Source organism: Umbelopsis ramanniana (genome assembly GCF_025399195.1).
Source record: "Umbelopsis ramanniana AG unplaced genomic scaffold K450scaffold_53, whole genome shotgun sequence".
NCBI lineage: Eukaryota > Fungi > Mucoromycota > Umbelopsidomycetes > Umbelopsidales > Umbelopsidaceae > Umbelopsis > Umbelopsis ramanniana.
In genome coordinates this window covers 30,318-48,087 of record NW_026252139.1, presented here as the reverse complement: position 1 = coordinate 48,087, position 17,770 = coordinate 30,318, and the positions used below count along the sequence as shown (strand labels likewise).

General features: G+C 43.1%; 9 protein-coding genes across 9 annotated transcripts; 5 read left to right on the top strand and 4 right to left on the bottom strand.

Annotated features, from left to right (window-relative positions):
* Nucleotides 1–486: 486 nt before the first annotated feature.
* Nucleotides 487–3,372, top strand: K450DRAFT_253135 (uncharacterized protein). The gene is made up of 6 exons (XM_051590994.1): nt 487–642; nt 716–760; nt 841–982; nt 1,050–1,843; nt 1,924–2,016; nt 2,082–3,372. The coding sequence occupies exons 1-6, from the start codon at nt 627–629 to the stop codon at nt 2,981–2,983; spliced, it is 1,992 nt and encodes a 663-aa protein (XP_051442166.1). The 5' UTR covers nt 487–626; the 3' UTR covers nt 2,984–3,372.
* Nucleotides 3,373–3,982: 610 nt separating this feature from the next.
* Nucleotides 3,983–4,626, bottom strand: K450DRAFT_253133 (uncharacterized protein). Its single transcript, XM_051590993.1, has one exon. It carries the CDS (start codon nt 4,567–4,569, stop codon nt 4,084–4,086), a length of 486 nt encoding a protein of 161 aa, XP_051442165.1. The 5' UTR covers nt 4,570–4,626; the 3' UTR covers nt 3,983–4,083.
* A 1-nt stretch (nt 4,627) lies between these two features.
* K450DRAFT_253126 (uncharacterized protein) lies at nt 4,628–6,229 on the bottom strand. Its single transcript, XM_051590992.1, has 10 exons — nt 6,197–6,229; nt 6,066–6,100; nt 5,841–6,004; nt 5,747–5,750; nt 5,631–5,664; nt 5,516–5,559; nt 5,359–5,448; nt 5,181–5,299; nt 5,030–5,078; nt 4,628–4,961 (listed from the first exon to the last, which is right to left on the bottom strand). The coding sequence occupies exons 3-10, from the start codon at nt 5,892–5,894 to the stop codon at nt 4,693–4,695; spliced, it is 663 nt and encodes a 220-aa protein (XP_051442164.1). The 5' UTR covers nt 5,895–6,004; nt 6,066–6,100; nt 6,197–6,229; the 3' UTR covers nt 4,628–4,692.
* K450DRAFT_253122 (uncharacterized protein) lies at nt 5,942–6,825 on the top strand. The gene is made up of 4 exons (XM_051590991.1): nt 5,942–6,038; nt 6,119–6,205; nt 6,270–6,399; nt 6,473–6,825. Exons 1-4 carry the CDS (start codon nt 6,000–6,002, stop codon nt 6,679–6,681), a joined length of 465 nt encoding a protein of 154 aa, XP_051442163.1. The 5' UTR covers nt 5,942–5,999; the 3' UTR covers nt 6,682–6,825.
* A 57-nt stretch (nt 6,826–6,882) lies between these two features.
* On the bottom strand, nt 6,883–7,750 carry K450DRAFT_253118 (uncharacterized protein). The gene is made up of 3 exons (XM_051590990.1): nt 7,316–7,750; nt 7,150–7,236; nt 6,883–7,081 (listed from the first exon to the last, which is right to left on the bottom strand). Exons 1-3 carry the CDS (start codon nt 7,673–7,675, stop codon nt 7,010–7,012), a joined length of 519 nt encoding a protein of 172 aa, XP_051442162.1. The 5' UTR covers nt 7,676–7,750; the 3' UTR covers nt 6,883–7,009.
* An 824-nt stretch (nt 7,751–8,574) lies between these two features.
* Nucleotides 8,575–11,922, top strand: K450DRAFT_253116 (uncharacterized protein). Its single transcript, XM_051590989.1, has 3 exons — nt 8,575–9,371; nt 9,446–10,755; nt 10,840–11,922. The coding sequence occupies exons 1-3, from the start codon at nt 8,607–8,609 to the stop codon at nt 11,774–11,776; spliced, it is 3,012 nt and encodes a 1,003-aa protein (XP_051442161.1). The 5' UTR covers nt 8,575–8,606; the 3' UTR covers nt 11,777–11,922.
* Nucleotides 11,923–12,071: 149 nt separating this feature from the next.
* Nucleotides 12,072–13,123, top strand: K450DRAFT_201383 (uncharacterized protein; the record flags this gene model as incomplete). Its single annotated transcript, XM_051584663.1, has 5 exons — nt 12,072–12,212; nt 12,246–12,357; nt 12,441–12,535; nt 12,606–12,658; nt 12,709–13,123. The coding sequence occupies 5 exons, from the start codon at nt 12,072–12,074 to the stop codon at nt 13,121–13,123; spliced, it is 816 nt and encodes a 271-aa protein (XP_051442160.1).
* Nucleotides 13,124–14,349: 1,226 nt separating this feature from the next.
* On the bottom strand, nt 14,350–15,684 carry K450DRAFT_290665 (uncharacterized protein; the record flags this gene model as incomplete). Its single annotated transcript, XM_051593568.1, has 5 exons — nt 14,350–14,719; nt 14,783–15,086; nt 15,157–15,284; nt 15,357–15,489; nt 15,568–15,684. 5 exons carry the CDS (start codon nt 15,682–15,684, stop codon nt 14,628–14,630), a joined length of 774 nt encoding a protein of 257 aa, XP_051442159.1. The 3' UTR covers nt 14,350–14,627.
* K450DRAFT_253108 (uncharacterized protein) lies at nt 15,591–17,639 on the top strand. Its single transcript, XM_051590988.1, has 6 exons — nt 15,591–16,321; nt 16,388–16,531; nt 16,612–16,761; nt 16,836–17,087; nt 17,155–17,217; nt 17,294–17,639. Exons 1-6 carry the CDS (start codon nt 15,743–15,745, stop codon nt 17,561–17,563), a joined length of 1,458 nt encoding a protein of 485 aa, XP_051442158.1. The 5' UTR covers nt 15,591–15,742; the 3' UTR covers nt 17,564–17,639.
* Nucleotides 17,640–17,770: the final 131 nt, after the last annotated feature.

Genomic DNA, 17,770 nt, shown 5'->3' with positions numbered 1-17,770 from the left:
TAGCGGAAGTATCGGCGTTTCAAATTTGTCAGTAATTTGGTTTGCTGGTGACTCTTATTCATCGCTGGAGTCTGTCATTCATTATTGCGGAAGAACAAGTGGCAGCTACGTTTTGCTTATAAATATTGTGGGAAATTGAGCTTTTTTTTTTAATCATTGATCTTCTTCTTTCTCATCCATTGTTCAACGGTAGAAATAACGTTGGCCGCTTTGAATCTGGAGCTGCTTTCATCCCATTTCTACAAGGGTGCTGACACTGATGACTTGAGGACCACACGAAATGATTTCTGGACATGAACGATAAGAAACATCATACCTCATCGATGAACAGAAAACCACCTGCAGAATAGATGTAAAGGCATTTTCAAGATATTTCTTCAATGTTGAGCATGAACACCATCTTACAAGCAATATGGCTGAATAAAAAAAAGCTGTGTACGCACCGATTTTTCTACCATGACCAGACATGAATACAAAACGAGAGTCATCTTATCGTTCTCGCTCAGTTTGAGAGATGATTAAGAATTTTTAGCGTTTTTGAAACGCAAATGGGGGGTAGGTTGTATTCTAAAACGCTGGATATGGAAATTTGCCCTTGTTGACATTTTGTCATCCTGAGCATTCCAATGGGCACTAATGAAGGTTCGTTCCATTCCAAACTTTCCCCTTGTCTTTCCTTTTCTCTCCCGGGAGACTAACAGAAAAGTTTTCATAGAGTTCATGCAACAGCTGTACAATGAGATTGGTTCATTTCTGGACCGTAAGTGACTATTGTTTGCATACGCCATTCCACTGCCGAAATGGAACTGAACGATTAATCATGTCGAGAATCTCCACTAGATCGAATAGATACGCCTCCACTTGATATCCCAACAAGCAAGCAGAGTCAAACGGAGTACGAGACAGACTATTTAGATACGCGACGTCGAGGTAGCTCGCTTTATCTGCAGGCTGCCCCTGGATCGTCGGTTACGGTCCACAGGTACGGGTTTATATGAATTTTTGTTACAAGCATATTCTCTTTGTTACGGAGTTTAACCCTAGCATAGCCATAGTTCACCAGTTCCTTCACCGACACATTCTGAATCAAGGTTGAGTCGCCGCTACTCTGGTGCTTCAGAGAGAGCGCAGTCTCCATCATCTTGTGTGTGTTTCAGGTGTAAAAATAGGTCCAGGCCGAGCTCCATCAGTAGTGCTAACGACCAATCTGTGACGTGTGTATGTTATAAGTGCGAAAAGGCGAAACAAAAGGAAAACGGCGGCGCAGGATCCAGAAGCCCTAGTTTTTCGCATTCAGAACACCACTCTAACCCACCCCACATGACCCGACAGCGTCAAAGCCTATATCAATGGGATGATGATCCTATTGCAAGATTTGAATCACCTGTAGCATCGACATTGGACCAAATCCAACAGGAGCTGCGTTATAACGAATCGCCATCGATGCTTACCAAATCCAATTCCTACAACACTTACGAAGACCCTGACGATGCTGCGGAAGGGTTAGATCTTGACGAAGACGTAGGGATGGAATTCTCTAAGCCTATTCGAGGTCAGACGCCTCCCCTGAGTCTGATTGATCCAATACTTCGATTTCGGGAAGCCCTTACAGCACCGTCGGTCGATGGCGACGACCGGCTATCGGTTGTGCCTGAGGAACCCCATTCAATTCCAAACCAGCAGCAATCGAGATACTCAACCACCAACATACCCCAGCCTAACATTATACCGAATAGATTATCTTGTTTAACGGCTTATTATCGAACGGGTCCACCACATAAGGCCCTCAACATGCACCAGATCAAGAAGCTTCCGCAAAGACGAGATCGCATGCACGAATATGGTAAGCCTTATAGATTTTGAGATGATGATTTTTATAGCTTACTTAGCTCACATAAAAACAACCATCGTATTCCCTTGTAGAACTAGGTTATTTTGATTGTATCCAATCAAGAACTGATCTTAATGGATGGCTCAGGAAGCAGGAAGTTAAAGGACCTCCAGATGTTATGTTCGGTAAGAAGAATATGCGGTTATGAAAAGAAACAGCGAAACAGGTGGAAATTAATGCTGGCTACTAGAATTTTCACCACCTGAGAAGAAACAAACCAAGCGGGCATTTTTCAAGGGCAAAAAAATCAAGTCATCTGTTTCCCCAGATCTTGGGAAATTAACCAACCTGAAGAAAAATAGGAGCTCCATCTCACTTATATCACCTATAGTGACCGAAGCATCTCAGCGAACAACAAATTTGCAATCGCCTCCTAACTCACCGGTAAAAGGAAAGCGGTGGTCTGGCATATTTACACCCTTCAGTAAGAAGGATGATAAAGTGGTTCAGCAGCAAACGAAGCTGCCGACGAAACAAAGCACATTCTACGCGAGTCCCAACGGATCAATGGCATCGTCTCTTGAGGATGAAGGAGTCAGTAGGCGTAAACCTGGCCACGCGCGACAGTTTTCAGAGCCAAGTCACAGCAGCCATGTAGATAACCGTCGTCGAACAAGCCATGAAGAATTCGAATTGGCATCGCAATTTGATCAGTGGCAGCTACGTGAACGTGGCATGACGGATTTGAGTACACCTGTTGAAGAAGAAGACGAAGAGGAGGATGAAATCGCCTATTTTACCCCTGATGGCAGACTCTCATCCTCTCCATCCAAGCACCAGAGTCCGGTGTTTGCAACATCTGACAACGAAAATACCCGACACTATAGTCACTCACAAATTTCCCTACTGTCTGTACCTTCTATTGGAAACCAACCACACGGACGCTCCCGACGCGAAAGCGAGTCTTCTCACAGCCGTCAATCGTTACAGGAACATGACTATATGGATATGGAGGAGGCATTGGACAACCTTGCTAACACTTTCCGTAACGTTGACCTAGAAGTTTTGCGAGAAATGTTGGAGGAAGCAGATGGAGATTACCAAGTAGCTGCAGCAAAATGCAAGAAAGCTATTTTCGAAGGTCGTTTGTGAGATATGATACCCTTTCCCACCTAACTCACCTAAGACTTTTTTTATGAATACCCAAATTATATAGCTATTAACATTGCTTAGAGTGAAAACTTTTGACTTAGATACTCTCTCAATATCGTTATCTACCATTTCATTCTATCGTTATTGTAGCATAATTGATCTCGTTTCACCCACTTCCTTGGATCATGATAATTTTAGAACGTTTGAGCAATAATCGCTGTGGTCTTGGGTTTAGTCCAGGTCGAATGACCTCCACAAGAAAGTGAAATTTTAGTCCTTGCATGATTGAGAGGCAAGTATATTAAGTCAATGATTCGTTACGTGCTGAGTGAAATTACCGGATACAATTTATGGTTTAAGAAATTATGCAGATTACTGACAGCGTGGAGTGGTGAGTGAAGTCCGTAAGGCATATCATACCTATAATGAAATTCCCGTCCATGAGGTATCATCCAGACGTGCGTGCATACACATGACATATAAAGTCTGTTGGGGGTAGTAAAGACGCAAGGCTCCTTGCCTATGACCGAGCATGGGTACATGTATTACCACCAGTCGATCGACAAGGATGGATGATGCACGGGCCTCCCCAAAAGTGGCCAATGGTTCCCTGACTGCAATATAGCCAGCCATGGTTTTTGGCCCCATGACTTTGTGATCTTATTGCAGCCCAATCATCATCTCCAAGCAAGGCACACAGGTATTCAACCCCCATGACCGAAAATCTCAACGTTTGCCTGACCCAATATCCCCCATATTTCCATGGTTACCAGTGCTACCACCCAGCATAATTTTTGGGGGGGGGGATGGCACAGTACGCTTTTGAGAAAGCTCATACTTGGCAATGCAAGTCTTTCCCCGCAGCACCCCTATCCATTCAGAAACGCTCGCTCTGACTATATTAGGATGGGTTCAAATGAGTTGTATTGAGTGGGGGGGGGGCCTTTTGGCTTATATAACAACCCTTCATCTTTGCCAGTTCCTGAAGGCTACATCATCCGCCACTTCTTTTTTTATTTTCTCATTCCGTTTATCTTTTTTCTCTCCGTCGCCCCCTCTTCCTTTTATCTTCTCTTACTCAACCAACAGCCTCTCTACTCTCAATACTTCACAGTGGATCCTAAAATATTTTGTGAGAAATCGCGTAGCGTCCATAGGATGCAAAGCGTGCGACTGATACATCTGCTCTTTAGCGTGCTAATGTTTCTTACGCTGGATATAAAAATGATCAAGCTTAAAAAGAAACCAAAAGTTGAACGCACCATCATCACACTGGCGGTGCGATCGTCGCCAATAGACATTCCTACGGTGCGCACAGATGCCGAGTCGTCTCCGTTGCTAGACTCCCGACCAAGGGATGGGATCCCTTGGCCAGCATGGCTCATAGACAAGTGTGAGGAATCCACTGCGGCAGCCGCGGAAGATGACTCCCCAGAAGACGATGACAATATTTTCGTGATTGAAGACCTGTGATATAGGTTTCGAAACACATGTACATAAATGATATTGGCTGTTCGTGAAAGATGAAAAAAAAATTTTTTTATTATTCCCATTGCCATGTTAGGAGGACACATTTCCAGTGACATGCTTGTATCTATACATTTTGCAAACTATTGCTACAATATAACCACCATTTCCCTCTTCTTCTTTCTGTATTGCTATAGGCGAAAGATTAAAATAAAAAATATTTTATTGCATCTGAGCCTCTTCTACTGCTTCCAAAGGTCAGGTAGCACCTGTGGCAGATCAGTAACAGCAGCGATTTGAAAATCACCCGCATTTGACTCCTTGGGGTCGTCAGCAACGTGTACAGAGGTCCAACCAAGTTTAGTGGCAGCTTCAACATTAACGTCGCTATCATCCACAAAGTAACAATGGCTATGCTCTTTAACGCCAGCATCTCTCATAGCTCTTTCGTACATTGCCACTTCTGGCTTGCATGGAAAGTTAGGTTCGCTGTAATTGCAGTATGTGATACCTGCGAGATAGATTAAAAGTCAGTGGATGATCCAAAGTCAGCCTGATCACATATTGGTGCTGTCCAACCTTCAAATTGATCTTCAATGTCCAGCAGCTTCAATACTCTTTTTGCATGCTGTTATTTGCATTCGCAAAAACAAAAACAAAATAAAAAAAGTTAGCGCCAAAACAAACGGGATGGAACAAAGTGAAGTATCATTAGCCCATGCATGCGTACTTGTAATCCAGCATTGGTTAGGATCCATTTCCTCATGGGTAGTGTCTCCAGCATCTTTCGAAGTTCAGGCTCTGGCTTCAATAAATCCTCCAAAGGAAGCCTACCATCCACTTGCTCATCTGCATAAATAATGAGATAATGTTATATTCAAAGCCACTGCCACTTCTGCATCTCTTACCAAAGTCTACAGGATCTACTTGATGATGTTGAATCATTCCTCTTATCGAGAGTCCATACTCGATATAATAGCGTTCACGTAGCACAGCAGCTACCCGTTAATCCGCTTTTCAGTAATGTGTCAATAAGGGAATATGGCAGTCTTGTGGAGAGTTTACCTTCAGACTCGGGAATACCTAATTTGTCGAAATACTGAAGAATGCTAAAGCGGAAAAAAAGTAGTCAGGAACACAGGTCTGGACAATCGGGCACAACCGAGCGATATGTACATACTATTTGCGCATTAAGCTTTGAATGCCATGACTCTGTTGATGCAGTGTTAAAGCCGAATAATCTGCAAGTTCTGTATATGTGAATTTGATGAGGAAAAAATCAAAGATACCTTGTGCTGTGCAAGTGAAAAAGTGGCAAAGGGATTCAAAACTGCAGTCAGTATTTACTGTTAGAGAATGCGCGACATTATAAGATAGCAAGTAGTCATACATAAAGACAATTGTCCAGATCGAAGAAAAACATTAATTCCTCGCTTCTTGCCATTTTACTTGCCGCGAATTAAACTACCAGTATCGTTGCTAGCCCAGAAAAATTTGAAAACCAAAAAAAAAGGCCGAAGTCAGAACAGGCAGTATTGACCAGCGGCAAATGACCAAAACCGGATCAGACGAGAATGTCATTACTGAAGTAAGCATCTCACGATTGCCGACTTACTGCTCAGCCTTGCATCACTGAACCTCATGTCTCACCTACATCGTTTGCATTAGACCCAATATATTCTTTTGGATTTAGGGGAAAACGCTCCTGACGATATTGTCGAGAGTGGCGAAACCAGCGGCGGATACTCCCTGATAGTAAGAAGAACACGTATAAGCGTATTACACTGCCACGATTTTGCTTAAACAATACTGCTTGCAGGGATTGGATACGCCGACACCATATCTGCAGCTAGGCTCAGAGATCTATCAAGGCGAGTTTGATGAGACTATTGGTAGCAATCTGTTCTTGGAAAAGGTACCGAAGAACGAAGGCGGCTATATACCAAAGGGTAAGCTCATCAGTCTATGTTAAACTTTGTAGAAGAATAACAGAGTGAAAAAGTTAACGCGTCTGATTGCAAGCTATCAACAATGAGGACAGGTCGTTCAGCCTGTCTTTCGCTGGAGCAACTAGTAAAACTATCAAATTTCGCAAGGTGAACTTGACGAAAAAGGACGAAGGCGCTCCCATACCTGCAGAGAATGACGTTGAAGACCACCCAGATACAATGGGAGAGCCCTCGAAGAAGGAAGACAAGCACGACGATTCTTTTGTATATTGGACCGCTTAATATCTTCATCGAAGCTATAATACTGTCAACAATGCTGTAAATACCAACACCTTTGCTACCAAGCAATTTCTTCATAAATCATACTGCAGACCAATTGGCATATGTACATGTTTTACTAGCATGATGATGTTTTTGTATGAGACGTGATTGTTACAAGTCAATACCTACTGCCTGCACCTTGCCTCAGAGAACCAGTTGACCTAGAACAGTGGTAAAGTCCTAAGTGAATAGCAAGATTGACAAAGGTGACAATGCCAAGCAATAACGACTGGTTTTCAAGTGCGAACATTAAAAAGTAGGGTAAAGGATATATGAGGTTGGTGATGCGCTAGTCAGCTTGCGGATCGGATGATGTGCTTTGGCTTGCAATGAATACAGGCATTTTGGATATCTTTGGCATCTAGATTCAAGCCATGTTAGATGGATCAAATTTATCGAACGAAAAACGTCGTTCTCAAATATGAATACCTTGGGTTTTGGATCTTTTTGGGGAGCTTGGTACCTTGGTGCATGTTGTTCTACAGGCATAGCGGAAACAGCTCGTGCTATTGACGCCTGGAGCATAAAGTAATAACGTCAATTTGTCAGCTTAGAGAATCACTGCAGAAAGATTATGAATAAAACCGTTATTCACCTTCATGTTCTGTGCTGCTTGTAATTCGAATTCATGTGCTTTTCGTTTTGCGGTTTTGATTTTGTCAAACAGGGCTTCCTTTGCAAGCCAAGAATTCTTCTGTTCAAGATATTCGGCGTGATTGTCCTTCTCTTGCTCTTTTTTTTGTTTCTTTCTTCTCTCTCTCTCTTTTGCAACGGCCTGCCGGTGTTTTCTTCGACTTTCTAGCTTTTTAGCTTTTCGAAATTCGTGCCGTGGCAATCGTTCTTTTCTGGACTCGGACAGTTTCAAATCCGCCTCAATGACTTCGACTTCTGTTGCCTGATCATCGATAGGACGCTGATGCCGTATCGTTTCCTGATCCGACAGATCATGGTTCATGGACTTTGTTCAATGGTCTAGTAGATCAGTTTGAGATCCGACGGGACTTTCCACCTTAAAATTTTCTAATCCCACCAGCGTCGCGGTAAGAAGAAAATGTGTCGGTATTACAGTTTTAATTGTTTACAGGTTTGATAAAATTACGTACAAGCTGTTTTCGGTTTTAAAATATACTCTAACTTCAATACAAGAAAGCTATTGTCATGAATGTGGCTGTTATTATATGATTTGGCTCAGTGAACCTAGTAAAATTTAGTTGGCAACTGAAGCAAAAAATTTCCATTCCTGAAAGTGCTGTTCATAGAACAAATCTATAGAAAGGTACACTGTGCGTCTTGTATGTTCGGAAACATATTGCTTATTGTTCTTCAATTGAATCATGTATCTGTCCTGTTGTCCAACTCTGTCAATAAAGCTGTTATCAGTACATGGACTCAGAATTATGTGCAGAACTCGCTCAGGTACCTTTTTCATTTCTTTCTTTCGTTCCTTGACTCCCCTAAAGTACTTAATAAAGGCATTGACCAGAGTGGTAAGCTCTGATTGTGGCTTCTTCATTTTGATTTCCTTCTCTGCAGCCGCTGCATTAAATACATCGTTTGCTAGGTCACGTACGGATGGACGACGGCCCATCTCTTTTTGTCCGACGATCTTTGCCATGCTGTTGCTGCGCTCACAAGGAAAAGGACTTTTCTTGGGATGCTCAATTTGCTTGACATTAAGCTCTGTATGAATGGTGGAGCTCTTCTTCATTGCTGGTGCTGGCCAGAAAGTGACACTCATTATGGAAAAGATAAATACAATTAGAAAGTAAGGAATCAAAAGAGGGAAAATTGTATTCAAGGTGTAGAAAAGTAAAGTTCAGTCCAATAACGCTGTGAAAGATTGAAATTTTGAATGGCCGCTCCTGTCTGCTTCGTTGATTTGCTTCATGTCCTCTCCACCAAAACAGGACCAAGGAAACTCATACGCTGGACCGTCTGATAGGTCCTCCGGCTCCTCTCGAGGGTCCTTTTCTCAAAGAAGGGCAGAGAGAGGTGTTGATGTACCTGTATCATTCACGGACTTGCGACGTCCAAGCACATCTTCAGTTTCAGACGCATTCGGTTTTGACAATTACGCCTTTGGTGGTGTCTCTCCTGTCATGGGATCTTCCTTTTCTGCCATCAATGAAGATAGATCCTATTTTGCGCCTTCTCCATATGATCAGCGGCCAGAATACCTACAGCGCTACTCCTCATTACGCTCTCGGTACGAACGAGAGAGACGTGGTTCTCGCAAATGGACTCGACAGAGTGACCAAAAACCAAGAGACGGTGTTCACGAATATTCAGATTTGGCAACCCAAAGAGACACTGAAACTGATGAAAGCGATATTGAAATGCCAGATGATGATTTAACAGGGATGAGTCCTGACGATATCGTTGGACCTAATACGCGATTATCCCAAGGTTATGGACAAAACTTATCAATTCCCCCACAACTGCCTCTGATAAAACCTGAGGCATTCTCTTTCTCGTTCGAAGATACCCTTAATAACACGAAAGGAAAGATGGATAGAGAGAGCACTGCCAGCATATCGTCCAACCCACCGCTCTTTCCTACTGCTGAAGACCCTGACAAAGGCAAGTCGTCGTGCTTAAGGCCAATTCAACGACCTACTGATAGTAAAGAGGTCAAATGGAAGGATCACATCGTAAGTTTTGGTTGCGCATTGACGCCTTTTTTCCCCCCACTAGAGCTGTAAGCTGACTTTCCCCCTCATTCCAGTTTGTAAGACGACCTAGTACGTTTTCGGAGTCCCCGATCTCCAACAATCCGCCGCCATGGTTCAGAGATAAAGATGCGTTAAATGAGATCAAACACATTACATCTGGAATGCGCGAACAAAAGTTGGATGTGCAAGAACAAAGTAGAAGTAATTCGGTTCAAAGCAATGTAGATTCATTCTTCTCAATGGCCAAGAAAGTAGCCGCTACCCCACCAAAAGCAACCCCGAATCCCATCAATGTATCCCGACCAAGAAAGTTCTTGTTGCAAACGGCAGTTTTCCAAGTGATCAATTCGAACACAGTCAAGGATAGATACTTGTTTTTGTTTAATGATCTCTTATTCATCGCTAAACCCATTATGGACGAAAGCATCATGAGCGGCCTCACCTCTTCAAACTCACGAAGCATGTCGGAGGATAGCATGGGCGGTCATTCAAAGTATAGCGATAACCATCGCTATCGCTTTCGACCTACCGAGAATAGCTTATTCCAAGTCAAGAATATCGTAGAACTGAGTAAGGTGACCCTCTATGTCACGCGTGATTACGAAGTGGAACCAGTGCTTCTCAAAACCGATGCAGATGGACAGATGGTACTACCCCCACCTCGAAAAATCCATCCAATTTTAGCATCCGCCCTTCGCAAGTTTGAATCTGACCCAGACCGTGCTATCTCATACCTAATGGAAAAGAAAATCTTGACAGAAGACCCTATCAGCATTGCCAATTTCTTGTTCAAAACCGCCGATCTCAGCCGACGTCAATTGGGAAGGTATATCTCCAATCCAGACAATAGCAACGTCTTCCATGCATTCCTGGATTGTTTCCGGCTTCAAGGTATGCGCTTGGATGAGGCTCTCCGCACCTTTCTGGTCACTTTCCGACTTCCGAGCAAATACGAATCTCTACATTATGTCATAAGCACATTCGCAAAAAAGTGGCATGATACAAATCAAAACGTTGTCAAATTCCATGAGGACATGATCGTCAAGGTTATCCTTGCCATGTTGCGACTCAATAGTTCAATATGGCATGACAGAGATGCCGACCAGGATGTCTTTTTGTTTGCTTTGGACCGACGAGAACAAAAAAAGGAGAAGATGGCTAGTGGATCCGAGCAAACTGATAACAAGTCTAACCTGCCCCAAGAAAGTATTCCAACTTCAGCTGAATTCCTGGAGCGATGGAGTATATACGATCAATACAACCTGGTGCCCAAGGAATTCATGGTAGAAATGTACGACTCAATACGCGAAGAAAAGTTGGAAACTGGCTGGGATCATAAATATCAACCACATGCCAACGCCATGTCAAATAATTCCACTCCAGACGTCGCAACACAGCAAGAACAAGAGCTCATTATATCTGTTCTACCTCATCGTCTTCCTACAAGGCTGACTAAAGGCGTTCCATCCTCAAAGGTTACTATCTATATACCTGAGCCCGACCCAGATCTTCAGATTAAGCTTCGTGGCCAAGATCTTGTATGTCAGCCCAGTATCCTCGATTTCTCAACATCACGAATGCAAACTTTTACGATAACAGGGAGTACGCTAGGCCGAACGAGTTTAATGTTTATCAAGACTGGTTCTCGAGCTGGGAGATATGTCAGCCCTGCATTACCGCGAACGAAAGCCATTGTGGTTGAAAGATCATTCATGCGACATACCTTTCAAATTGGTTTTTATCAAACTGAAGTCAAAGAGTCATTGTTTGATCCCTCGCGCCGGCAGAGTAGTGCGCAATCACCGACTCAACAGAGCAAAGGAGCAGGAGAGGATCAGGACGGAGATCGAGAAACGAACGTATCCAGGCGAGAAATCCAGCGAACTAAACGCAAATACATGTTTAGTGTGGAATCTGAAGAGTCTTTGAGAGAATGGGTGAACCAACTTCGGAATCTATGTGGTCATGTCAATCGTGAAGGGCATCATCAAATATCTTCAAAAGATACTGCCACCAAGACCCCGGAAGAGCTTGTTTCCCTGCAGGTTCTAAAGGAAGCGCTTTTAGCCGACGAAGCCAAAAGAGGAATTATGGGCTTGCGCAGCATGACAATTGACAAACGTGCCAGCTTAATCAGCGCACATGGCGGGGATCCCTTAAGTCCACCCAGTGGGTCGGATGCTGGCATAGCAGATGACGAAAGGTCCAAGTTTTTGTCATCGTCCAACTTACTGTCCGCGGATAGTGGTAGCAAATCCATGAGCGCAGCAGCGGCAGCCAATGTTGTGGCCAAACGAGGTCACGAAATTGTCAAACTGGCGGTGCAGAATTCCTTAATGCCTACCATGCTTGGATTTATGAAGCAAAGTCTAGGAAGGGCGTAATTGTACATACTATTATATTGCTTTTCTTCCTTATATAATTTCAATTGATACGAATAGTAGTAACATGGACTTACAAAGAACGGCAGATACAGCATGACGTGCAGTCTCTGTGGTAATAATAAATTTGGGTTCAATGGTAAACTTTTTTTTTGGGACATTGCGAAAAACTCTATGTTGTGAACAAGTGTGCCCCAGATGTTTTTGGATCCATGATTGTGACCTATTCTTTTTTGGCACTTTTCCATGCCTTCTTACACCTTTCGAAGACCTGGTTGCCTTCGCATCTTCTTCTTCCATGTCCGTCTTAGCATCCATTGCCGTAGTAACCAAGCACTCCTGGAAGGCATACATTACGTTTGACGACTATGAGCACCAAGATTTTATTGGGACGCATGTACAGTCGAATATTCCGGTTTCTACATTAAAGTTTTTGGCGGTTAAAAAACTGACTACTGACATATCGACATAGCTTACCAAGGAACTCTTCGATATTCGAATAAATGCCATACACGATTTGGTTAAGCATAAATATCCGTCTATGTTTATAGAAAACTTGGTTCTTCTCTTTGCTATTGCCAGCAGTAAGTAAAATAATTGCATCCATCGCAGTGCACTGAAAGTACAATATACACCTTTATACTGACAATCATATACCTCTATTCAGTCCTTTTAATCACTACCATCAGCTTACTACTTCACCTTCTTGGACATTCGACACTGGAGACGACTATACCGTTCTTTATGATCTTCATCCCGTTGGTAAGGTTTCCTTCCTCGGATATCTGAGGTGGGTCACATGGTGGCTAAACAAATGTTTTATAACAGGCAGCGATATTTTGGGGGACCCGTCGAAGAGCAACTTACCAATACCGTATGCGCGTTGTAAGTAATACGAATGTATTCACTATCCGGGCTAAGTGACTAACAAATAGAACTCAAAAGTTTGAGAATGATATCGAGATTTTGATGCGAGAGACAACTCAGGAAGACGTGACCAAGGAAATCAAATGGGAACACAGACACATACGGCTCAGTGACACATGGAGGTCCCTGAAAATTGCCAAGCCTCTTTGCGAGCTCACCAATGTTGGTATCATTGTACAGGCTCTGCATGTTGATTTGACCACCCAGTTGGAAGTCATGGGCGAAGACCTTTTACCGTCCTACAACGAAAGTGTACCACAAACTACAATTCATATCAGTGATGCTCGACTGCCGCATTATGACGATTTAGTAGCTCATGAAGACATTGACCTGGCTGACCTGACACGGCCATCTTACCTTAATCCACCTCTGCCTAACATGGCCCTCCCTGAGTATATGCCTACTGCCCCGCAAACTGGGTAGCTAAGAAAAGTAATATTATTCATTTCCTGTTACACTGTCCTATTTTTGAGAAATACCAAAAAAAAAGAAAGAAAAAAAAAGCCCCTTCTCCCCTTGATCCCCAACCAATGCAAAGCGTCCGCTCAGCACAGCTAAAGCTTAGTTCGGGTTTTTCTTTAACGCTGATAACAGAGCAATTGGTACCCTCCTTCTGCATAACATTAATATAAATGTTGATCTTAACGTTCATGTTACATCGCATCCAACGGTTCGGTCGATTATGGGGATGGGCACGGAGAGAGGGGCTACATACGTGCATCATTGCACTATGTATTACGACTCATGTTCCGCAGCTATTTAGAATGATGGTGAATGGGCAACATACGCTAACAGGTTTTTTGTACAGAATCTCCTTTCAACTCTTATTTTTTTCCCCAAGGGTTAGACTACGAATTTTTTTTAAGAGAGATTTGAAAGCAAGAGTACACGTTTTAACGCTCTGACGATCATGGAGCCGACAAGTTTGGTAATATTGAATTGAACTGAGTCGGCGAGTTCAATCACAAAACGGATTTTGACTCTTATAAAACAAAAATATCAAAAAGCACATCAATCACTCGTTTGTCTTCATCGCCGCAGTTTACGTTCTTTCTTCTCTCTTTCATTTTGGTTTCACTTTTTCCTTGCCACGACCCCTCCAATCACCAAACCCCACTACTGTTGAGTTCACTACAAAGACATGGACATGTCTTGGTGTATCATTTGTGATCGACGCTGCGAAGAAAGCATGGTAATGACCAGAATAGAGAAAATAGGATTTATTTCTTCACGGATAGTAATTGTTGAGCTTCCCTTACCAGCTGTATTGTTCAACGCAATGTAGAGATAGTGATGCCAAAAACCAGACGGCACAACATTATACTTCTGCAGGCTCGCATATGGCTCCCCTTCTTTGGACTCCTACCTTTCATCGTAGCTACTCATTTCGAACGCAAGCTTCCGGTAGTGGTCAGAGACTCAATTCCGTAATTTCAACGTCCAATTCCATCACGGTCATTTAATTTTTGTTTATTTCGCTATGCCTCCTCCTGCCTTTACCCTATCTCTACGGGCACCAACAACACCCTAGCGCCCACTCACACGTTTATACGCAGACACCCACATCATAAGACCTTCCAATTTGGCTTTTATATACCTACCAAAACCACGCAAGTGTACATAGAGAAAGAAAAAAAAAGAGCCATCAGACAATCATGTTTAGAAAGTGACCAAAACAAAAAAAAAAGTCATATTATTTCAAATTGCACATGGAATATTGAGTGATCACTTAAAGCTTGTGTATGCTATAGGCAAAAATGTTTGACTGGAATATGTAAAACTTCTATTTGATCAAATGAAAAACAAAGGGGGGCAATATCTGTACAGTAAGTAGGCCATCTCACATAGCACGGCCCTGATGCAGTGCTACAGTGGTAGTTGCAAAGAAAATGAGAGGTGAATGGAATACGGAGCAATTTCAAAAATACTACTCTTCGTCATCGCTGTCACCGTCGGCCATAAAAAAGTCATCCTGTTCCACATCTGCTTTCTCCACAACACTTGGTTTACCAGCTTTTTCTGAAAGGAAAAAATATCGTTAGTCGACATTTGTCGCCATATATAAACATTTAGATCTCATACCTTTGGATGCTTTGGCAGTTTTAGATTTCTTGTTTGGCTTAACTTGATCCTCCTCTTCCTTTCGACCGCTCAGGGCAGCAATATCGTCCGCAGAGGCTTCAATGGCAGATATCTTGCCAGATTTAACCAGATGGTCACGGTATTTGTTACGGTAATGTTTCCGAACAGTATCTTCATCAAATTCACCATCCTTCGTAGCTTCACCTATGCGATCTCGGATTTCCTTGCGTGCCTCTGCACTACTTGCTTCGTTAGAGTCGCTGGAAGGATAGAGTGAAATATAACGTTCGGTGTTTGGGAAATGCTATAGAGGTATTAGAATTGAATTGCAACTAGTGGACTTTGCGGGCCGGACGAAAAATGTGACATCTTACATTGATGTAGTTGAGATCGATGTTTAATTCATCCAATAATTTTTGTGCACTTTTCTTCTCTTCGTCGGATTTGGCTTCCTTCAGCTCCTTTTCAGCCTTCTTAATCTTTCTGTTGACTTTGGTCCTCTCTGCAACCGAAAACATAAAAAATTAGATCATGCCACCACATCGATAGTGTCACAGCAAGAGCTGGATCTTACCAAAATGCTTCACCATGTGATACTTCTTCGCATTCGTTCGTTCAAAGTCATCAATAAGTTTTTCCGAAGAATGAAAATTTAAAGCTTTCAATTTTCTTTCAAGCTCCAGCCTAACCTTGGCTGTTAAGGTTGGCTATAATAACAAAAGTGTGCATCAGTCGAAGGTCAATGGTTGTTTTTGGTGCGAATGAGTGTTTTGATGTCTACTTACACGTCGAAGGGCTCTTTCTGTATCTCTTATCTTCTTCTTAATGGCGGCATTTCCCGTAGGAATCTCGTTGTCGGCCTCGCGATTCTTGCGCTTCAGGTTGTTTGATGCTGGTGCCATGGTTATTTCAATAAAAAAATCTTGAACATCCTAATTCTATAATTTTGACCAGTCACGCATGAAGTTGACCTGTGCCCAGCGCCGCTTCAATCTGCCAAGGCCAGACAACCCTTTATCACCCAGAGTCAATGCCATGCGAAGTGTACAGCCTTTGCCTACCGAACGCATTGGATTGCTACTACTGCTCATAATCTCCTACTTGGTTGTCAGCTATGCTCAGCAACAAAAGCCATTACAGGCATCGACTTCGCAACCATCTCTCTCCCTTAGACACATATACCACCACTCCTCCTCCACTGGCAAATACCCCAACATGTTCAGGAGAATGGATTATTCAGGCTTCCAAGCCGTACAAATAGCAGATAACTTGGGGAAGCCATCCACTTTCAGCGTAAAGCAGTCTATAGGACGACGATACCGACCTGCCTCGCCGCTGCCATATCTCATGCGAGCCGCACAAACACCCAGGCAAATGCACTATGCAATGGGTATCCACAATATGGAGATAGATTATGGTTTGCTGCCAGATGTAGCAGATAGTGATACGGTCCTATCGTTGGCAGAAATGACCAATAATGCCTATTCCGATCCTGATACAAGGGAAGACTGGTACGATTTAGGCACAAAATGGAACGTGGTAGGTTATCACCTCAATCAAGATATGTCTCCTTCGTCTCATGACCACCAAGCTAATTTGTTGTAGTCTTCGTCATTTGGCTGGGAATCGGACGGTCTACGTGGCCATGTGTTTGGCGATGCTGATAACACCACTTTTGTACTGAGTTTTAAAGGAACTAGTGCCGGCCTGTGGACGGGTGGGCCAACTGGTGAGAAGGACAAGTTCAATGTTTGTATACCGAGATACCACATTCTACGCAACGTAGCGCCCCCATCGATCATACATCTCACTTCTGTCTAACTGCTTAGGATAATTTATTGTTTTCATGCTGTTGCGCTCGTGTCAGCCGGGCTTGGCGAACGGTTTGCGATTGCTACGTTGGCAATACATATCAATGCAACCAAACGTGCTTAGAAACTTCTTTATTGGATGAAGAGACATATTATTCATTGGCCATGGTAAGATGAGCAGTTTTTATTTTTTGTTTTATTTGTATATGGACCATTATTGACACAAATACACGCGCCATCAGAGAGTGTACATAGAATTGGCGGATCAGTACCCTGATGCAACGATTTGGTTGAGTGGACATTCGCTGGGAGGCGCTGTTGCCAGCCTTGTTGGACAAACTTTTGGCGTTCCTACTGTGACATTCGAAATTCCAGGGGAAAGACTTGCTTCTCGTCGATTTCATTTGCCTGCTCCACCTGCTATCAACTGGGATGATATACCATTATGGCATTTTGGGCATACGGCTGATCCCCTGTTTGTAGGAGTGTGCACGGTATGTTTCATGCAGTTCTCCTCGTTACTATCTGTCCCGTAAATAACTTATTGATGACAATATCCAGGGTCCATCCAGCACGTGCTGGTACGGAGGATTTGCTATGGAGACTCGATGCCATACTGGAAAGGTACCTATTTTGTTTCTCGTTCTGTAGTCGGATCTACTGATCTAAGCCAAACACTTTTTTTTTCTTTGGTCTATAGGTATGCGTTTGGGACGTGGTCAACGAAAAGGGATGGAGGGTTGACATTCGCTCTCACCGCATCCACGATGTCATTGAGAACATCCTGAAGAAGCCTGAAGAGTTTCCAATACCAGAATGCAAACCAGAACTAGAGTGTGTTGATTGTGCGCTTTGGGACTACCCCGATGACCGGGACCCACCTTCAACCATAAGCACATCTTGCTCCACTATTCCGGAGATACCTGATCCTACTGAAGATCCTTGGAAGCGCAAGAAGTATAGACAGTGATAGCGAGACAGCTATGGATCTTATGAATCCTTTGTATATCATACTGACACCATTTTACAATATCCACATGCAACTTTTTTATGTCGTACGCCTTTATGTTAAGTGCCTTTTTTTCTATCATTGTAATGAAATGTGACACGTATAGTGGAAGTCAACCAGCGCTGTACTGGGATGATTCAGAACGGGGAGAGCAACCGCTTGTTATGA